Source organism: Lonchura striata, chromosome 2 (assembly GCF_050655825.1).
Source record: "Lonchura striata isolate lonStrDom1 chromosome 2, ASM5065582v1, whole genome shotgun sequence".
Taxonomy (NCBI): domain Eukaryota; kingdom Metazoa; phylum Chordata; class Aves; order Passeriformes; family Estrildidae; genus Lonchura; species Lonchura striata.
This window is the reverse complement of record NC_140704.1, coordinates 46,456,837-46,475,459: the sequence shown is the minus strand read 5'-3', so window position 1 is coordinate 46,475,459 and position 18,623 is coordinate 46,456,837. Positions and strand designations below refer to the sequence as shown.

Below are 18,623 nucleotides of genomic sequence, written 5' to 3'. Positions count from 1 at the left end.
GCTGAGGCTGGTTACTTGAGCCACCATGTTGGCCTGAGATCCTGTTTTTGTCTTGTAGAATAAGGAAACCCATTATTGCTAACATGTGCTGCAAGAGTTCGTTAGCATTGAGGGTTCCCTTAGGAGTGGGCTAAGTGATGTGATCCCATTTTTCCCTATGAATATTTATAAGCAGACCACATTTGAGTCTATTTATTTTCAGGGATTTTTCTTCCTTTTTATGGGGTTTTCAATTTTGTGTCTGAGGTTTTTATTTTCTATTTTTTTTAAGGCAAGACTAATTGCTGGGGGAAAGGGGGTTGTTTGGTTGTGCAATAGCAACAGCTGTTGTTTTTTTTTGTGCCTCATTTGGCACTAGAGTAAAAACAGCAACTTTTTGTTTGCAATAATAACAGATGTGTATAACATTATATGCAGTCTGTTCTAGAGATGGAAGAGCGTGTTCTGAATAAATTTTCAGCTCACTTGAAGTTCATGGGTTCAAAATTTACCCACAGACTCGAACCCTGCAAATGTCTTCACCTACCATGAACTTAATTCTATTAACTTTTGCACAGTCTTGAAGCTCAGAAAATGTTATATGCTGTAAAATTCACCAAGCTCTCCTCTAGCAGTACAAAAACATACATGTTCATGGCCACTAATCATTACCACAGACCTAAGATGTTAGTGAGTAATGCAAAGGCATAAGGAGAGGGGGCAAGGTGACAAATTATAAGGATGGGTAATCAGAAAGGAGATGGCACAAGGCAAGGAACAGACAGAGCAGGGCTAGGGCAAGTAAATAGTGAATTCTACTTACTATAGAAGTAAAAAGTCTAAAGGATTTCTGAAACTTAGTCTTGCCAAATGTTCAGATTGTTCCTTTTCTATAAAGTATTTAAGCATGTGTTTAAGTTTCAGCACACACGGAGGGCCTACTAACCTCAGCAGAACTGGCCACATGCTTAATAGCTTTGCTGAATGGGGGCCAGTATGCACTGCACCTTGCAGGCTGGCACTCCTGGTAACTTGAGATAGGAAATATCTGTGTGGAGTAAGTGGTCAAAAAGTACCAAAAAGAAACCACAAGCCACAAGGCTCACTAGAATGCCAAGGAGGACCAATCTTACTATAAATGTGACAGGAGGGACTAAATTTGAGAAATAGATTGCCTTCACAGCAGATGAAAGGAATCTAAGAAAGACATTTCCTTGTATTATTTGAATAATACAAATGGTTGTGCAGTATGGGAAATTTCTGCAGAATTACCACTTTGAAACCCATGCTTTCAAGAAATAATTAGCCAAAATTTATTATGATAAATAAAATAAAATTCCATAACCAAAAAACCCACCCATTATACCCATAATATCATGCAAAGAGTATTCAAACTGCATAAAGTGTTTAAGTCGAACAATAATATTCTAAACTCTTTGAGAATCTTCAATCCTTTCACACTCAGTTGTCTGTATAATATATGTTTAATGAGATAACTTTATGTTGCCTGACACCTAAGGTACACTAAACCACATTTTATTCCACAGCAGTCTTCAACAGTCAGTGGAGACTGCTTACTGTCAGAAATATTGTGAAGAGAGAAAAGGAATGGACACATCTACAGTTTGCAGAGACAGTAGCATAACTCTATGCATGATATTCAGACTGTCAGTATCAGAACCACTAATATAACTTTACATAAAAATGTGGTATGCTTAAGTTATATTTATAGATTTATGACAGAAAGTATTATCAAAGATAGTGGAGCAGAGATGAAAAGTAAAAGATTTAAATAAATTAGCATACATTATTTGCTTTAAAACTACTTGATACCCCCTTGGAATAGGAAAAATAAATCTTACTCTAGAGTTTAAATTCTTTCTCATACTTCTTGCAAATTAGCTTGGTAGGGCAGAAATGCAATGTGTACCAGTGGAAGAGGGTGGGTTTGCTTGCAGTTTGCATTTTAATGTGGAGACCTGGCTGATTGGTTATATACTGGGGGGAATGGTGCTGCAGAGTAACAAAACTGGTCTTTCCAGCCCTAAGTCACCAGACCTTGTTTGTGGACTCACTTCAGAGGTCAAGGGCAGTTTAGGACTTCACATTAGCCTTGGAGCAGGTTCTATAGCAGCACTGAATGAGTCTGTCAGTCTCACATATACGGTGCAGCACTGTCAGTGGTGAATTTTTACACACCACTATTTTCACTTTAGAAGCCACTTCAACTGATCATCTCAATGCTCTAATTTATATATGGATACAGCCGAAGTGATGTACTTCATTGAAGATTGCTATTAAGTCATATTTTTTACTTGATCTCAGAAGCACCTTAAACATTTAAAATGCACCAGCACAAGGAAAATATAAATGTGATGTAGTGTGTGTGAGACATGAAGAGCCCAAGCTCTCACTTCCTGCTTATACTGTGAATGGCATGAAGGTAGTAAACCTGACTGCCATGAGCCATATAACATTCCCAGAAGGACAGCTCTGTTTGTTCACACTTCCTGATGTGTATGCAGCATCTTGTGTGAGACCCATTAAGAGGAGAACTTCCCTCTGCAGTGAGTGCCAGAGTGGCAGGAAAAGGACATCTGAGATCTTGAAGCCCACTGTTACACCAGAATGGGAAGTGCCAAGGTGCATGCTCTTTATTATACCAGCACTTCTGTCAAAAGTTTACATATATAAAATTCTATAAACTAAGAGTTTTTGAATTAAAAATTTTATGTTTAGGTGTCTGTGATTCACATTTTCCCCACTGGCTTCCAGAATCAAGAAGGAAACACTGAGAAGGTGTAATGCTAACAACTTGGCTCTCTCTTCTGCAGTTTTGCGCAAAGATCTGCCCCTACATGAGTGCTATTTAGAGCTCCATCTTGTGAAAGCTTGAGCCATAAGACCAAAAGTATTTGTCAGTGTCAGAAATCCAAGAAACAAAGGATGATCTTAGCTCAGGGTTTCAAGTAAAGCTGATTTTTGATGCCAGTAAGTTACAATTATAGCATTCTTTGGGTTTACTTCAGACTTTCAAATAAAAAATACCCAGGCACAACCTTAGTGAAAGCATCATGGTTTGGTTGAACTAATTTTCTTTGATTCGTCTGATTTACATTTGAAACCAAGTATTAAGCCTCATATGCACTGAGAAATGCAAGTAAAACAACATCCTCTGGCTTGCCTTAACAATATACACACTACTGAAATATTAACACAGTCACCTCACCACTCTATAAAATTATTAAATAAAAGTCAAAAATAACTGTTCCAATGCAGATACTTAGGACAGAGAAAGTTAAAGGAGAACAAGAGGAGAAGAACAGGGTCTTCAGAGCAAGGACAGAGACAGGAAGGCCATATTCAGGATAACAGTAGCTCATTTGGGGAATGCCAACCTAAAATATCATTCCAGATGAGCCCTTTCCAAACAGCACACCCCACTGTCATGCACACACTTCCAAGAAACACTGGAAAAGATAATGTTGGAGCAGAAAAAAGAAGAAAGCACAGTCCTTTTAGAAAACTCACATGAGGACAGCTGCTGACTGGAATGCACTGTTTCTTGCGACACTCTGTCTTGCCTTTCACACAAGCACAGATGGTGCAGTTCACAGAGGACCACATCTCTCCATCCTGCAAGCAGGAACATGATATAGTATCAGCTGGGGTGGCAACAAGAAGCTATTTCAGCAATGTATCATTGCACAAGAAAGGATGAATTTCTCTGTTGGCATTGTGTCATTGTTTAGTCTAAATTATTTTGAGGTGTCTGTCCTTAGCCAGTTGGATTCAAGACAGAGATCAAATTCAGCCAGATTTTCTTCTCTTTGGCCTCTTTGGTAAGAAAATAATTTTTCCAAAGCTAACCAAATCACATTTACATTTTTCACCAGCGTCCTGATTATTTGCATTGCTTTCTCTCCAATAAACGTCTGAGTTGGGATCACCCCTACCACAAATTTTCATTTAAGTTCACATAATTAGATAAATACAATTCACTGGGTTGAGTGATGTCTTTAAATTGTTGCACATGAAAATATTTGATTAAGATGTCAGCAGATAGTGAATTTATTCCCACATGTAGTAGCATCATTTCAACATAGGGCAGGAATGGTTAAAAAACTCTAATTTAGATTACTAAAGCATTTTCACAGATATTTGATCTGCTAAACATCTGAAAACATTTAGAAGAGATACAGTGCTGAATCTCTCAAAAGCAGAGCAGTTAAGACAGCTTATGTATAGCTCTGAAAATATGAAGTGCAGAGGATAATATGCCGCATGGTCTTGTCCCCACTTGGGATGAATTGCTTGTGGAACTGCCCTGGCTCCTTTTTACATGGTGTTGCATCTGCCAAGTGTGGTTCCTAAAACATTCTGTCTCACCCACTTACAGTCTAATGCTAGTCCGCTTAGAGCCAAACTGTGCATGTTTTCTGTTTGCAGGGCTGCTGGGAAGGAAGGGTGAGGATAGACCTGACAGGAACAGGCAGTTCAACAAGACAGCTGTGAATAATTATGTACCCACCTCAACATGATGTTCTGACCAGAAACAGAAACAGACTATATCTGAAATGCCAAGGAGCCTAACTTATTCCACTCATCTTGTTTCATCAAAGGCTGTTTCTCCCCCATTTTTTGTTTCTAGGGTATGTTTTTATTGCCTGGTGTTTCTGATGTTCTTCATTCTCTAATGACCACTCACCAGGAATCTGCCAAGGTACTAGAATACATCACAGATGACTGCATGCAGCTGCCCTGAATTTTTGTCTTAGAGCTGGTTTTGCACAGGAGTGCAAAAACACATTTGCTGTACCCATTCTACATGTGTTAGACCATGGACTTCAACAGAGCAACACTGAATTTACTTTTTTGCACACAAGACTAGAAATGGATGTACTGTCTCGTTATTTTTTCACACTCCATATAATATTAGTAATATAATAAAATCTTCACAAGAAGCAGAATATTTTAGTTGGGTGCCTAAGAGTAGGCATTTGTTCGTGAAGCACAATGGCGCCAGTGTGAAAGTGCCAATCAGATGGAGCATAGTCTCAGAGTACAGTAGGTTCACATGCAATTTCCAGAATAAACACTTCTGCTATGTACACAAAAGATGGAATAAATGGGAAGCAATTCTGGCTGAGCAAACCAAGTATTCACACCGGACTTAACATTTGATCTGATTCAAGGGTCTCTTAATTCACAGATGGCCCATGAGGTGACAGAATCTTTTTCTGACACAGTGTGAAATAAAGCTGCACCACTTGGAAAAACAAACGGGGTCTCAAGAACAGCAGAAGTGTTCTGCAGGGAATCCCTTGTGATTTGAATACATTGGGTGAGAGTGCAGTAGGTAACAGTTATTACATGGCTATCCCAGTATAAGATGTCAGGGGTGCTGTTCCTTAGCAGAGATGTGAAATGTAGTAAATCAAGTAACTTTTAGCCAAAGCGAACTTCACAAAGCTCCTGTTGGCTCAGTTATGGAAAACACTTTTTGGTTCAGCCAATAAAGCCTACATATCACCCACAGTATCTTCTCCATGAGTAGCAGTGTCTGTTTGGGAAAGCAGAGAATTAGTATCTCTTACTAAAAATGCATCAATTGTCATGAAACAGCTGCTTGAACATCTACAAACAGAGGAGGAGACCACATGTAACATTAAAGGAAGAACTAATATTTAACTGTTGACTATCAGCAGAATTTACACAAACTCAGAAAAAAATAAACAGATGGCAAATTTTGCAAAGCTTTGTCTCTGAGTTGTTCCGTCATCTACAAGGATGGTGAGGATTTTGCTAAAAACAAATACTAATTTACAGCAAACTTATGCTATTTTGGCTGTTACAATGGCACTTACGCTTGAGCCATGCCTGAAACCTTACCTGGAAGATCTTATTGCCAAACTTGCACACTTTCACCTCCTCAGGAGAGATGTATGAGACACACTCCTTGCAGCAGTGGTCTTTGTTTTTAGTGCATTCACCAGGAAGTAAGCACCTCTTCTTACATATAACTGTTGAATCCTAGGTACAAGGGTGAAAGGAAATCATAAAATCATCACCAAGATGTTTGTGCTCCTGTGTATCCTTATATATTTCTGCTTGCTCAGTCATTGCATCCACCCAAGCTACAGGCCAGCTGCTTTGAATAGGCCAGCTCAGACAAAATAAATGTTATTTATAAAAAAAGGGAATCTTTCATGGTCTGTGAAGCTAAAGCCCAGCTTCTAATTCTGTTGGCCCGCAAAATCTCACTGATTTGGTGGCACTTTTTTTTGATTTGGTAAAAAAGTGTACATTGTTGCAGTCATGTTAGGGAACTAAATAAAAAACACTGACCTTCATCAGAAACATGGTCATTCACCATTTAGAAACTCCTCTTCCCTTCTAATGCAGTCTTAAAGAGGACCACATAATCTGAGCAACTTTATTTTGCATCACACAGGGTGAGACATGTCTCATCTGAGGGAGCCAGTAACATTTCAAACTTTCCTAGCACAATTGCAAGTACTCTTCAGATCAGATTCTTTGAGACCACACAAGATGCCAAAGAACAGTATCAGGCTTACAATTCCACAGCCCTACAAATTACTGCTAAGCCAGACAACCATCAGCACACAATATCGAAGCACTATGGACTTACCTTGCATGTACACACTGTGCAGTTGTCATACATAAATGAGGAACCATTATCATACACATTGCTATGAAAGAGGCAGCTTCCAAATGGGAGGTCAAACACTTTCCTCTGTCCTGAATATAAATAAACAGTAACAGAAACAAAATGTGGTTGAAAATATGCCACACTGTCAACAAAAATAGTAGGGCTTACTGTCACCAGACCAAATTTATGTGCAATGTGTCATTTGCTATGTGTTTCCACTTCAGTGTGAAAAAAATATGTACTTTTAACAGTTCAGTATTCTTTTAGTACACATTCGTCTCTACAAATTCTACTGTGGGATGCAATATAAATGATTTATAGCATGTTTATATAGGAAAAATATTTCTTCTCTTTCTCATCATAAAGTGCACAGTGCAGCTAAAGGAATAAAAAGTAAGCACTGCAGACTCTTAAGGTAGGTACACTTAAACTAGTTTAAACAGTCTTTAACTTAAAGCAATAATTTATCAAATAGAGCAGTCTTAACTTCATATCTGTCTCAAGGGTTCACAGCAGCCAAGCTAAATCAACTCAGTGGCACTGATCAAAAAAAATCATAGGTGTAGTCCCATCTCATTAAGACAGTTTTTTGTACCATGTGTTCACACGCAGCTGCAAGAAATACAGGAATTTGCATTATTTATGAACAGAATGAAGGCAACACAAGATATTTAGTTTCCATAATCTGCAAACCATTCAGGTTCAATGGGAATGAGGCAAGGGTTTGGGGCATAACACAGCACCAAAATCAAATTCTTCCTGAAGTCGTGCAATCCTGCAAGCACTTTCAGATCCAAGTTACAATAGTGTGCATTCCTGTAATCTTCTCTTATTCCTCAGCTTAAGTTATTTTTAAAAAGAGAGCATTATAGTACATGCACATGAGCTCTTCAAAAAACAGTATACTTGCCTTTCTAATTTTGAATTGCCCTGTTTACATTTGCAGGCAGCCAACTAATAAGTTCTTTCATGAGTGATTGTCACTCTTCTACCTTATTATTTCTGAGGTCTAATATTTAATAGGCATCAAATCCAAGGTAAGGAATACCTACTTTAAGCACATACTAGAAGTACTAAGTACTAGGCCAATATTTTAGCTTTCAAACCATCAGGACTTGGCACACTGTAATTCCTTCCTTTTTCAATAATTCTTGATAAATATATAGCATTTTAAAAAAAGTTCAATTTTCCTCTCAGATATAAGTGAACAAAAGGATAAGCACACAGCAAACTCCATTGTATTTGCCTTCAGGTTTTATAAAGTGAATGTTAAACAAAAGTTATTAAGCAATTGCTTTTATTCAGTTAGACACAATTTAAACATCACTCTCATGCAAATTAGCTACTTGGAATTAATCTGGGCTTGCATGGCCAGCCTTCCTTTCACTGGATGTGTGTCTTTCTAAAAAGGTTTAATTTCTCTTGCAGAACTGACATAAGGAATCTGTTGAGGATGTTCAGTAGCTCTAAAAGAAAGTGTTCTACATCCATGAACTACTTAGGGGCAAAGCCATGCTATAGTCCTGCCTGTAACAACACTTCTGCTGCTCTCTGTGGTGCCAAGACTTCAATTGCAGAGCTTGTGTCAGCAAGTGAACAGAAGTCCAGTCCTCTCCCACTCTCTACTGCTATGCCTTGCAAACCACTCAGCACAATTCCGGGTGGCCAACCTAGTTCAAATAGCTGGTTAAAAACCACTGTCAAAGGAGGCACCACTTTAAAAGATGTGGTGATGAAGATATTAATGGTTGTCTTTGCTGGCTCATAACCACTAGTTAAACTAATTCAAGTCCCAGTAGAGTCCACAGCATTCTTCTAAGCTATGTATTCTGAATATCAGGAGTTCAGTTGCAGGGAGGTCCTCCACATGACACTTTAAAAACCAAGCCTCAGCATCCCTGGAAACTTTTCTCTTTCCCAGATGCCATGCAGTGTGTTACTCATCCTTTGGCTTTACCTCCCCACCAAAACTTTTAACACTTCCCTGTAAGTAGACATAATCTATTCCCAAGTATATGAAATGCTTTAGCATTAAAAAAAACACATAAAATGAAATTCATTGTTATTATTGAATTTGTTTACATTCTAAGGGGGAAAAAATGTAGAAAGATCCCCTTGAATGAGTCAAAAATTAAAGCTGCATTTTGAATGCCTAGTTCAAGGAGGGGAAAGTTCAGTCAGGAAAAGCATGGGGAGGAGAGGACAAGGGGAGTTTTCAGAAGGAAAGGAAAATGTCCTCAGCCAAAACAGAAGCTCAGAATTTGGACTGTTCTTCTCTCCATTCCATTCTCAACTGCATTACTCTCTGGTACTGTGGTTGAATGTTCCAGGCAGACATTTATTTATCTATAGCACTTCTCAATTAGCAAATAAATAAATTCAGATTTGTTTCAGACAGTCAAAAATGTTAAGTATTATCAGAACCAGAACTCTATATAGCTTTGTGGGCTCCAAGGCCAGACATCTCTATACCGCTAACCTAGATCTGTTAAGAGATTTCAGGTAAAAATATAGTCAAAATTACAAAAAGTTTCTGTTGAAGAACTGGGAATAATTAGCTCTGAAATTTTTCCAAACCTAGTTATAACCCCACAGACAAAACTAAAGTCAATTTACTTGGTAGGAAATAAGCGTTACTTGTTTATTAAATAGATGGAATGTTAACCTGTGGAATCTGTGGACAAAGTAAGAACAAAACAAGGCAGTGCCTTATTTTGTTACTGCCTTGCTTGCATGACCTGGAAGAACCAGCCATTCTTAGAGGCCTGTGACTCACACCTTTAAAATGTGCTGGAAAGATGTAATTGAAAATATTCCTGGATGATAGTGTGATTCCACCTTGAAAAGGTAATAATGAGATGGACTCCTGGATCCATGACCTCTCTAACAACAGTTTCTAAAAATGCAATGTCAGTTCAGAAGTTTCCTCTGACCCACATTTCCTCAAAATTAAGAATGCAAATGCTCTCTCAAGTAATAATATGAGATGGTGATACCTTTTTCTTGTGGCAAACTCCAAAGAAGTGGAGTGGTATTTCCTCCCCACTCAACCTCCTTTGTAAAATATATAATGAAGTTGGCAAAAAAATATCCCTGTATTTGCTCTTCTAAGCAAGGCAATTGGTCTATGTTTGAATGCTCTTCTGCAGCTGCTTGCTTAGTACCACCCACCACAACCCTAACACTGACCCTGAGTATCTGTTCATAATTTGTGGATTATAAACTCTGAGCAATAGAGTCTCTTTCACCTCCTGGAATTTATCAGTATTGTGAAATACTGGTCTAAAAGATGTTATGCACAAACATATTGTATTAATTACAAAATTCCTAGGGAAAAAAAATCACTCACCTAAGCATTTGGGGCAACACTGTCCAGCAGGAATGTGACTGAGGTGCTGGGGACATGAGAGAATGGGGCAGACTTCCTGGATACACTGTGTCCTGCCACCCTGTATGAAGACAGGCTCCATTAGAAAAAAAGTAAATGCACAAACACACACACACAAACACACAGGCAACAAGGTCTTGAAAAGCCTTACTGAAGCCATATTTGCCAATAGAAATTTCAGCTTGCATCAGTCATACAGGACATGTACAACTGTCCTTCAAGACTTTGTATACTGCTTGCAGAGACCTTGGATATCAACATTTTTTTCAATCTCTCAAAAAATGAATGCAGTCATTGAAGAAACAGTGTCTTTCTATCTTATTTCTTGGTGTGGATATGATAAAACCAGGGAAAATAAAATCATTATCCATGAACACTTCCGGATGTTCCAAAAAGTTATTGACCAATTTTTAATATTACTCTTCATCTCCTGTGTTGTGCCCTTCTAGGCTTGTCTGGAACATGTATTAAGTGCTGAAGCAAGATGAGAGCAGGTGTTCTTCCACTATGCCTGTGACCTCAGAAGCCAAAAGCACTTAAGAAAGCATATTCTTTTTAGCCTCCAAGGCCAACTATGCAAACCCAGAAGGTCTGCTTTGTTCACAGAACTGAAAACCAAGTGGCTATATGAAATTTTGGGAAGGAATGAGGGAAAAAAAAAAAAAGAAAATAAAAATAAAGCAGCCTAGACTGAGTATATCCTGGTGTATCAATGAATAAAAGAAACAGAGACAAAAGCACAGGAAACATCGAAGATTGAGTCAGTTAAAAGAGATATTATTTCTTATTCTGCTCTGTGGCCTGACTACTTCATCACACCTTCAGAATACCGTGTTAAGTACCATGGTACCCTCTACCAACATGTGCTCCATATGTTTATGAAAGGTCCAGGTCGCCAAACTTTAAAAATCAGTCCACCTTTTGCTCAGCAAGGAAAGTCAGTTTTTTTAATCTAGTTGTCTTGCCTTATTTATCACTCAGAGCTGCATGGTCATCCCAGCAATAAACTTTGTGTTCTTGATACTGTGATTGAAGGCTTATGAACAGTATCCTCCAACCTACATGCTGAATGGCTGTCGGAGCTCCCAGGGGAGAGATGGAAAAAGCCATTCATTTTGAAGAGCTCTGTGCCTGAAATGATGGCATACCACTCCATTCCTAATGGCCTCCGTGAATCATGTAAAAGCTTTTACATATAGGCAGACCTACTGTTGCAGAGAAAATAACATACTGACTGTAGCCCCGTTCTATAATAAGTTTTCAGACACTGAAGTCTACCTGTCCCATGGGGCTACCAAAGCATCCTGAGTGCACATGGCTGAGGACTGCTCGTAATTCTTTCACTGCAGCATGCAGAAACACAGAGCTTATTGTAGACTGAAATGACTGCTCTAAATTAAGGGTCAGACCAGAAATTTGACAAAACTAAATCAATTCTTTAGTGATGTTCCTTAGCATGCTTAGGGAATAGCTCTGTGAGAAGAGACAGGTGCAGAATGTAAGAAAACAACAAAGAAGGACTCTCTTAAGTAGTGCTGTGATTCACCCCAGGGAAAAAGGGTACAAGAAGCCAAAGTTCAAATTTTGGTGACGATTCAGCAAAAGGGAAAGCAAAGCATGGATGTCTCAGCCAGACTGGTGACAGGATCAGGGATATATGCATGGAAGATAATGAAGAAAGGCTGAGGTAACTGGGACTGTTCAGCCTGAAAAAACGAAGGATTAAAGGTGATCTAATTGCAGCTTTCAAGTACCAGAAGGGAGCCTCCAAAATAGTTGGAGAGAGACTGTTTAGAAGAGCATTTTCAAACAGGAAAAGAAGAAATGGATTTAAACTGAGAGTAGGCTTAGATTGGGTATTAGGAAGAAATTTTTTACCGAGTGGGTGGCAAGACACTGGAACAGGTTGCCAAGAGAAGTAGTGGGTACTCCATTGCTGAGAGTTCAAGGCCAGATTGGATGGGGCACTGAGCAACTTGGTCTAGTGAAAGCAGTCCCTGCACACAGCAGGGGGATTGTACCTAGATAATCTTTAACATCCCTTTCAACCTAAGCTACTCTAGGATTTTGTGAAGATAAAGCAATAGTCCAACACATGGTGAGCACAGGTCCTTTCCCGCAATCTTGCTGCTGCATTTAATACTCACATAAGCTGTGGCTCTGCAGAACTGCCATGGAGTTGTGCTTCTCTGATGAACTGAATCAAAGTTCAGGCTTAGCACACTACTGAGAGCCTTTGTAGCCTCTTGCATATGTATCTTTACAAATACAAAATGCCATGGATAATGTAAAATATTTTCTCACTTGAGCCTTTTGCTTATGGCTCTTGCCTTACATTTTGTACTTGCCCTTCTGCACAAAACTAAGATTAGTTCCACCTGTCTCTTCAACTCACTGCTACTCCTGCTTTCAGCTAGAATGCTGCCTTTTAACACCAAACTATTTTCTAACTTGCTGCTGTCCCAGATAGGCTCTCCCATGCTAGTGAAAGTTGAAAAACAGTCTGAAACAAACCAACCCATACTATTTAAAGTAAGACTAATTCTACCCGCTCTACCAAACTTAAGAGAGATAATTCATTGGGCACTCATTGAATGTTAAAACACACACAATATTTATATTTTCTTAAAAGCCTCAGTCATCATAATTCAAGACCCACAAAGCATTCAGAATACCTGTTTTCAAAGCAGCTGGTGCAGCCAGTGCTTTAAATTGCATGGAATAGAGCTGTGTAGGAAAAAAATGAGTGCAACAAAAGTTCAACAAAAAAAACCCAAAATCAATGCAAAAAATAACTCTGGAGAGGAAGAAGATTGACTTTGGATGACCTAAACTGGGATGGGAATTGCACAGAGAACACCTTTCTTCTTCCACTTCTCAATTGAATCTACAGCTTTTAGCTCACATTTCTTTGAATGATATCTCCCAGGCAGCCAGAATGCTCCAGGTCAGAAGCAATACCCTCCAGTTCTTCCAGTAAAACCAAACCTGAATTGGAAGCCAGAACAGACCAATAAAGTACAAGTGACATATGCTTCCTGTGAGAAATGCTATTCAAGATCCAGGCAAATAAATCCTTGAGCAATTGTTAACATGAAACTTGAATCAGAGGAGGCTGCTGCAGTTCACAGTCTTCTGGAGGTAACAGATTTTGGAAGAAATCTACAGTCTACAAAGAAAATATTCACTTTCCACCTTGTAGACAAATAAAAACACTGTATCTCCTGCTGCCACCTCTGGCTGACCTGGATTATATTCTTTTGTTCTTCTTATATCTGTAAGAAAAACCAAGAGGCTCTGAAGCATCATCTCAGCAGGTGGTGTGGACTGGGGTTTTGTCTTGTCTAAGCAGCTTTCTCAGAAGACATAAGAGAGGGGGAGATGAAACAGCACTTTCTAATGCTCCCACAAGAGGTCCATCTTTGAGAAAGACAGATAACAAAGCCTCTTTAAATAAAAGAATGGAGCTGGTCCATCTAGCCATCCTTTCACTTCTGCTCAGCCCTACCTCAATTATGCTATTTTGCTATTCAATAAGGACACAAGTAACTTGGCAGCGTTGAGAGACGCACCCATCCAGGCTGTGATCAACTGCTGGACGCACTGGATGAAGGACAAAGTGCAAAGTTTCTGGGTAGGCTATGCATATGCCTGGTGCACAGCATGTGTGCAGCCTGTGTGCTGGGGTAGACAGACGAAAAAATGTCTACACGTTGGGAGTCTGTTGTAATTAATCCCCAAGAGCCTTGGGCTTCATCTACCATGAAGGCAAGAAAGTGATCACCACCAATAGCTTGTCTTCAGCAGATTTTTAAAGCACTCATGAAATCCCAGTAGAACAGTTTGTTTGCTTCTGATAATGAGCATGTCTAATGTTAATAATATTTTACATGCATGATTTTTAAGGTTAAAGGTTAACATCAGTATTATCAAGAAGCAGGTTTCTTGTGGGTATATCATTTTCTATTTGACTTTCAGGTTTCATCTCTGTGCTTTAGTGAACCTATAAATCATCTAAAAAAGATTCCTCCTTAGTTTTGCCCTTTGTTACCTTGTACTTGAAATACTTCTCATCCTCTAACAGAAGTAAAATTTCCATTGATTTTGCAGAATATTTTGTCTGAGTGCTGACTGGCATTAGGATTCAGTGGATTGTAAACATTTATTTTTAACTTTCATTCTAGAAGAAGTGTGAAAGGTTTCATTTGCTACTAGTGAGCCTATCCTTACAGGGGAAAAAAATCAAAATAACATTTCTCTTAACTCTGGGATACATATTCCAGACATTACGAGAAAGATCAGACATGCACTGTAGACTCAGCAGGGTTGTTGTAAGAACTAAGACAGATGTTCAAGGCTGTCTCCAGCTATGAAGAAAGATTTTATGCCACCAGCATGAAAAAAAAAATCTTTGAAAGTTCAACTGGGTCACTACTGAGCAAGTCTGCCCCATGCCAGTGGCAAGAGAAGCCAAATAAACGCACAACAGTGTGACTGTTTGTCTTCAACTACTCCGCCCCAGTGCAAGTAACTACAGTCACTATGAACATAATAATAAACATTATCATTTTTGTGACAGCAAAGGCATAAAGGCAATAAATAGACATATGCCAATAAAGAGATGGACATATAAGTTGAGATTCCAATAAGTATTACCTGAGTATTACCATTCTGGAATTAAAAAAAATATTTTGGCATTCCAGGACTCATTTCATTACACTGTATTGGCTGATGTGTGTAGGGCTTCCCAGGTGAACTAGACACTGTGTTGGCTTGCATACTCCTGGTGGCCTCCAGGAGCTCCGTCTAACTTATTAACTACTGTGTGATAATAAAGACTTTGACTACCTCCCAAACGTGTACTAAGAATATAAGCCAGGTCAGCAACATGTACTATGCAAGCATCTCCAAAATGCCTCTGGAATCACATGCCCTGAAAACCCATACCCTGAGTTTACAATCAGATTACAGTCTCTGATGTGCCATGTAAGTAAACTCCAGGTACAAAACGGAGAGGATGCAGTACTTAGAGTGTGGGTTGAATCTGGAAATTTAATCTGGAAAGGTGTCCTCTCCCAAATCAGATGAAAGAAACTCCACTTCGCATAAGAATGCTGGGTGCAGCATGGGGTGGACAGCCTCTGGAAATAACTTCACCCCTACACAGTATTTCAGGGCCCCTGAAACAGCCATGTCATCCACAGTGAGAGTTCCCTGGAAGGGTCACAGGAGGAAGAAGGTTTTTAGGAAATGAACAAAGTAGCAATATAGTTCACAGCATAAAAGCAGTCAGCACATCAATCAGACAGACAAGCCAGAGCTCCCCACATCATTGCAGCCTGATCTACTTGTCTAGATTAGGATTTTTAAAATGCCTCTCTAGAAAGTGTTGGATTAAATTCAGAATAGGAAGATGTTGAGCTTCAATTTAAAACAGCAAGTACTTATATTGCAGGTATTTATACTGTATGTGCCTGATTTTTAAACTTTGGATCTAAATCTCAAATCCTATTTTTTGCAATATCACTCCTATGGGAAGGCTTGAGAAAGTAGCCCTGGTGACAGTCTAAAGTGGTGTCCTAAGAACTGCATGTGAAACAATGCTCTACAGAGATCACATGTATTTTAGTACCAGGTCATACAGATTGGCATGAATATAAATAAATTTTCTTAAACGGCTTAAAAATCACCTAAAAATCTACACAAATTAGAAATAATAAGATAAAATATTCTTCTGAATAAATTACTAAACCAATTCTGGAGCAAAGCAAAGGCACAATTAATGAAATTATTTCAACTTTTAATCTCAGTGTGATGAAAATGCATTCCTTGACACAGCAAAAGAAGCATAAAAAATTCCATCAGTTTCAGCAGATAAAAGTTTGATTTCCAGCACCTTTCCATATGCACCCTAATGACACACCTTGTTAGGTGTGCAGTCCTTGTCATCAACAAGCTGCAATAACAAAAGACTCTGACTACTTGTCTCCAACTAATGCAAATTCATGTCCCTGTGTTCCTAGCAAATTGCAAGTGCAGTTGCGAAGTGTCAGAGTTAGAAGATCTTGATCTAAAACCAAGGACCAAAAAGTTTCCCTCCTTTGGAAGTTACTGTGTATATGATTGTAACCATCTGCTGAAGAATTAACTACATTAATTCATTAATTAGTTATTTAGGAAAGAATGAGGGCTCTAAATACTGTTATGTGTTCCAAATTATGCACTATGTTAACCAAATACAGTGTGTACAAAGTGACAAGTAGGTGCTAGGTCTATCCAGTCTTGCATCCCTTCCAGCTCACAAGAGCCACTTTTCCTGGGATTAATTAGATTAAGAAAATAGATTTCTCTTCAATAGAGGGAAGAGCGTTGCTGTTTGTTTGCTGAAATATCCCAGCATCCTCCCAGAGTCTGAAGTTTGCTCTTCTGGAATATAGCTCTCCACTTTGAAATCAGACTGTTGGGGAGCTGCTGGTCCTGCTTCTTTCAAGTTTCATAAAAACATTAATTGCACTGAGTGTCCTGTGGGAGGGGGTGGAAGTCCAGGGTATTTACTGCTTTGGGTGAAAGGGACCATTCTGGAACATGAAATTATGGGTTGCATGGTAATTTTCTTTAAGATATGCACAGGCGGAGACACTGATCCTAAATTTCACAATTGCTGGAACTGGAGAAGGGCTCTTTGGAGGAGGTCACAGCACTCTGCTCTCAGCTGGGGGACAGTACAACCAGCATTTGGCCATATTTCTCCAGTCTAACAGCACTATGCAGAAGTGTTGCTGGGATGATATTGCATCTGGCTTCACAATCCAGCTGAAATTAAATTGTTTGCTGACCCAATAGCCTACTTGCAAAGTAACACAGCTGAACAGCCAGCAGCCATCTTCCCTCTAGGGCTTCAATACTGAGCTCTTGGCTCTGTTGAAAGCAATGTTGTAAATAGCCTCCCTTCTCTTAGAAGCCCTGAAAGTTTTAATTGTGGTGCATACTTTGTCCCTTCTTTTCCTAAGGAAAGAAGGCTTATGCAGTTGGAAACCAGGGACACCTGTAGTTTGTGAATCACTGACCAGCCACAAATGATCAAGGGATTACTCTGAAAAAATATATAGAGACAAAACAGCAAAAATCAAAATGACATTAAAATCTCGTGGACATTAAGTTCCTACAAGATTTTTTCAACACCAGACTTCTGCAGAGAGTAGAGAGCCTCCGATTTCTTTCTTAGCATGAACTCCAGAAAGCATCCTACAGTGATAGGCAGCAGCTGGCCTTCCAGCCAGAATCTCCCAGATCTTCTGCCTTTCATTCAGCGCTTGTGTCATGGAGGTGTTGGAAAAAAACAGATTTTTACAGACAGGACACATCAAGTGTCACATATCTATAAAATAAACCTTCTCTGTTTCTGCTGTTCTGGGAACATAATCTCTATTCCTAGGTTAACAGGGACAGGGGTACATAAGACAGGTCTGTGTCCCATACCAGATACATTTTCCCCATGAGATGAGGCATTTTTCTTTATGCTATTCCTGTGTTGTTTTTTTTACTCCCAGTACCTACAATGATTCATAATACCTGTGTTCCAGACTGGCCATCAACCCTCCTAAGTGCTGGATGCTCTTAGATGCAGCCCATATATTTGCCCTGCTGTAAGAGCTGTTATTTTATTGATCCTCCTCCTGGACAGTCCTGGACAGCTGAGGCTTTTTCCAGGGTTAGATCTGTTTCTCTCAACAAGTCCCTTCTTCAAGCAGAAGTAATGCATCCCAAAAATTATTCTGTCTTTCATTAGGTGGTTTTTAATGTCTCTGAAGTTGCATCCAGAAGGCAGTTTCCAACAATGTAATCTATTCCTTCTTTTGCTAGTTGATAGCAAGTTAAGAAAAAAATTTAAAAAACCAGAAACAACAGTATCAAAAACTCAGGATGGCTGGATTCACACTGCACCACAGGCACCTTTGTGGACTCTTTAATTATCCCAGGCACTATTTCCAGCAACAGATCAATGCTTTTCATATTTTTTTTTCCCAGTGAGAGACTGTGTCAAAAGTTACCTTAATTTTTCTCAAATTTACCAAATACACTTTCTATCTTAATGCTACATAGCAGGTTAGTTCTTGCTTTCAGCATGCAGATGACTGGCCAGCATCTCAAATCCAGTTTTTCCTCTAGTCTGAATCCCTTCACATCATCTTCATCCCTTGCTGCCCTTTCATTCACTGACTAATCAAACTCTTCCTTGCTGCAGGTCTTGTTAAACTGATTGTTGTCACTGTGCCTTTTAAAGTCCATGCTGGGTAATAGTATCAAAAGGCTTTAGACTTCTGAAATTAAAAATAGCTCATTATTAATAGGCAGCTACATAACAGTAATGCCACAAGCTCAGGTACCACAGCCCCTATCCTCCACATACCTTGGTGTTTTCTATGAACCAGACATCTTTATACAGGCTATACTTCCCCCTCTAATCTCCCTGCCAGTTGCTGCACAGGGCACACTCAAACAGAGCCAAAGTTGGAGATTAAAACATATACACCAGGGGGAAGAGGTGGATTTTAAGGCAAGATGTAGGCATGCACTGCCCCA

At 39.2% G+C, this 18,623-nt stretch overlaps 1 protein-coding gene across 8 annotated transcripts in view; it reads right to left on the bottom strand.

Annotated features, from left to right (window-relative positions):
• Positions 1–18,623, bottom strand: part of BMPER (BMP binding endothelial regulator) — a 150,591-nt gene that overhangs the window by 64,687 nt on the left and 67,281 nt on the right. For all 8 annotated transcript variants that reach the window (XM_085573317.1, XM_085573320.1, XM_085573318.1 and 5 more), the window contains 4 exons: positions 10,002–10,101; positions 6,632–6,741; positions 5,872–6,012; positions 3,511–3,615 (listed from right to left, as the gene is read on the bottom strand). In XM_085573317.1, the coding sequence (XP_085429443.1) occupies positions 3,511–3,615; positions 5,872–6,012; positions 6,632–6,741; positions 10,002–10,101 (456 nt within the window). The remainder of the gene's footprint in view (positions 1–3,510; positions 3,616–5,871; positions 6,013–6,631; positions 6,742–10,001; positions 10,102–18,623) is intronic.